This window comes from Hibiscus syriacus, unplaced genomic scaffold (genome assembly GCF_006381635.1).
Source record: "Hibiscus syriacus cultivar Baekdansim isolate YM2019G1 unplaced genomic scaffold, ASM638163v2 tig00110384_pilon, whole genome shotgun sequence".
In the NCBI taxonomy this organism is placed as follows: Eukaryota; Viridiplantae; Streptophyta; class Magnoliopsida; order Malvales; family Malvaceae; genus Hibiscus; species Hibiscus syriacus.
The window spans coordinates 3,284,016-3,287,436 of NW_024062715.1; the positions used below are offsets into that span (position 1 = coordinate 3,284,016).

At 34.5% G+C, this 3,421-nt stretch overlaps 1 protein-coding gene across 1 annotated transcript; it reads right to left on the reverse strand.

Moving 5' to 3' along the window:
- Nucleotides 1–735: 735 nt before the first annotated feature.
- LOC120122090 (uncharacterized protein At4g22758-like) lies at nt 736–1,905 on the reverse strand. Its single transcript, XM_039141331.1, has 2 exons — nt 1,163–1,905; nt 736–1,033 (listed from the first exon to the last, which is right to left on the reverse strand). Exons 1-2 carry the CDS (start codon nt 1,392–1,394, stop codon nt 852–854), a joined length of 414 nt encoding a protein of 137 aa, XP_038997262.1. The 5' UTR covers nt 1,395–1,905; the 3' UTR covers nt 736–851.
- Between the last annotated feature and the right edge of the window lie 1,516 nt (nt 1,906–3,421).

Genomic DNA, 3,421 nt, shown 5'->3' on the forward strand with positions numbered 1-3,421 from the left:
GGGTGCTCACTCTTCCCCACACGTAATCGACTCTCGAACTCTTAAAAATAAATCTTTTGTAAGACAGACTATTTTTGGTCGTTTAAAGTTTCCATCCTACCTGACTTAAAGGTTGGTGACGACTCCAAAATCGAATTATTTTCGAAATTATATTTCATCGCTTTCCTCCAAATTTAACAAAAAATTTTAAGTCTAACGGAACCCCTGGGAAACGTTATGGCAAACACCCCGTCAAATAAATCCAAAGTTTTTTTTAGTAATAAATAAATCCAAAGTTAGTTTGCATTTAACGGACTTATTCATCCTAATGTAACACTGATCAGATATCAAAATTGAAATTAAAAATCTCGAAACTGTCATTAATTTAATCAATCCATCTTTCTATGTCTACTATATTTCAAGTCACAGTCTCAAAAAATTGAGTAACATCCGACACAAATATAAACATTTTCCAAAGAAAAAAAAATCGAAACTGGAAGAAATGCAGGGATGAATGTAAGATTTTAAGTTAAAATGATGAATTTGAATTTATAAAATTTTAAAAGATAAAAAATAAATTTTTAATAAAAATATAAAAAAAATTAAAATATTTGATTATTTTAAATTTTAGATGAGGGTCCACCCGCTTTCCTAGGTCCATCATGAAGAAATATATATGGGGAAGCAAAAGACATTCCTCCATAGCAGCTTCGCATTATTCCTTAATGGCAACAACATTCCATGTCGTTTCTCATTTGCAGTACAAATATAGGCAAAAACGTAAACAAGATTATAACATGGCCATACATGATTCAAGTCCTTAGCATAAAAGAAAAGAAAACACAAGAACTAAAAGGATTGGGAATGATGTATTACTGGGAAGATATCTTAAGATTAAGGGACTTATTAATCCATGCCTTCCAATTGCCGCTTCCTTTCCTGGTAACCGCTTCACTTGGCTTTCCATCACCTTCCAATTTCTCCCTTCTTGGCTTCTTGCACAATATGAAATTCCTTGCCCCTCGTGATCCAATTGTCTCCCATGGATTCAGTGCTGCAATCACAGCACGAACACAAAAAAACATACATGATGACTTATACCAAAAATCCGAAAAAGAAAGAGAACAAATCCTGGGAAATTTTCAGTCGTATTATTGAAGTGAAAACAATTCAATTGACTTACCATCGGAGCTTGCGCTGGGGCAAAAAAGAAAGAAATCATTGATGTCGGATCCAAGAACCGGACGACGACCCTCACGAGCATAGGCTTTCAAAGAAGTTTCAATAACAGAAGGAACAAGCTCTTCTTCGTTAACAACGAAACGGATCGGCCCAGCACTTCCCAAAACAGTGATATTAATCAAGATCCTATTCCCCTTAGGATCCCAAGTCTTCTTCTGCTTGTAAAGTACCATTTTCACTTTTTTCCCCAAAATAAAACGATCAAACGAGCGAATATTACACCAAAAACTGTTATTCGAAATGAAAAAACAACGGGTTTATTTTGCTTTGCTTAGATCCGAAATAAATCGGGGTGACCACCGGATATTAAGAGGGATTCCTGGTTATAGATTTATGGGTCAAGGCCAAGACAGCGGTAATACCAGGCAGCTTTGCAAGAACCGAAAGCGAAAATAGAGACCGAAGAAACAGAGAAGAGAGTGCTCGCCCTTGACCTACAAAGGGAGAGCATAAAATTGCTGGTGATCCCAAGTGTTTCCACCATTCACAAGTCTTAAAAGAACAAAGTTCTTTATTTTAAAAAGGCACAGAAAAGGGTAGAAATGAAATCTGGGTATTTGCAGATTCGGGGAATTCCGTAGATTTGAGGAAGAAGAGAGGCGGTTGAGACTTTTGAGAGATTGTGAGGATATTTATAAGAGAAAAAGCGCAGAGTTTTAATGGCTGTGATTTTTGGAAGCTAAGAACAAATCTTAAATTTGATTACATATCGGAAATTTAGGGATGGCTTCTTAGGAATAGGGGCTGGCAATTTGCGCCCATATTCCTTCCATTATATGCATGACAAGTGGCTTTTTATATACCTTCTTAATTATACATCGTAGAAATCAAATCATAGAAGCACAACCATTGGAACGACTCGAAGGGTATATAAGGTAAAACAATATATTCTAAAATCTAGTAAATTCCAAGCAATAAATCAAATCCATTAATTGATTTACTTGTTTTAAAAAAAATACTTTTATTTTTAGATAAATTATATTATTGGTTATTAAGGTTTGAAATCCATTTCTTTCTCATTAATGAAGTTTAAAATGCTATAAATAAAAAATGTTAGGGTAAACTACTAGATTGATCACTTTCCTTTTATATTTGTGTCGTAACCGTCCTTCGGGTGGGTCTGGAATTGAACTTTTACTTAAATAAAACATGTTAGAGTCGTCACCGATCATTTAGAAAAAAATTTAGGTTGATCGAACACCCCAATTTATCATCTTACATGATCTATGTTTTACCAGAAATTTTTCGGGTTCGGGAGTTGGTTACAATCGAGGAAGGATTAGCACCCTTGTACTGTTCTTTCAGTACCAATTTAATTTTTCGGTTGTCTTAATTGCGAAAATTAAAATTTAAAAGTTCGATCCAAATTACTTACCCTTGAAGTATTTAAAATTGACCCTAAAAATAATGAATCAAATCAGTGTTAATATTAAGACAAAACACAATTAAATTGAGAAATATAACATAAAAAACTTTAAATTAAAAGGATTTAACTTGAAAAAAATTGAAATTAAGGACCAAATTGATATTATTCGAAAGTTGAAAAAAAAATTACGAGGGGTCAATTTGCAAAATATAAGGAATTTAAACAAGGATTAAATTGAATAAATTCAAAATTTGAGGGCAAAATTACAACAGGTGGCCAAAATGAATTACGCATCGAAAGTACAAGGATTGCAGAAAAAATTTATATATTTGGTAATTGCATAAAGGTCCTCCATATACATATATATATATATATACACCTTAAACCCATTTTCAAACTCATTCTTACTAAAACTCCCCTTAAACTCTCTCAATCCTCTCCTTCCTCTCCAACCGGCCCCGATGATCGTCCGGTGGCCAAACACCGCTGTTCCGCCGCTCTGGCGACCCAAAAAAACCAAACTTACCTAACACGCTCTCCCCAACCTAGTGAGCACGAAACAGAGGCCAAAATCTCGTAAAAAAGTATTGAAAAGTGTATATATATGCCCAAAGTTTCGATTTTTACCTTGAAACTGACGTCCCTTCAAGTTTTGGGACTTCTGGCTTTCCACCGCCGTGCTTTCCTCCGCGCAACCTCAAAGTCAAATGCTTTATATGATTTTTCTTACTATTTCGAGTACTTCATTTTTTGGTTGCTTGCTTTTTTTTCTCTGTTTCTTTTGTGTTTTTGTTGGCTACTGTGGTATTTTCCGTTGTTTGCTGGGTTTTTCGT

Bases quoted from the DNA above. Each gene is read 5' to 3' on its own strand.
- LOC120122090 (XM_039141331.1), bottom strand. From the start codon at position 1,394: ATGGTACTTTACAAGCAGAAGAAGACTTGGGATCCTAAGGGGAATAGG. The intron at 1,034-1,162 runs GTAAGTCAATTG...CTGTGATTGCAG, and splicing joins CCCCAGCGCAAGCTCCGATG to CACTGAATCCATGGGAGACA.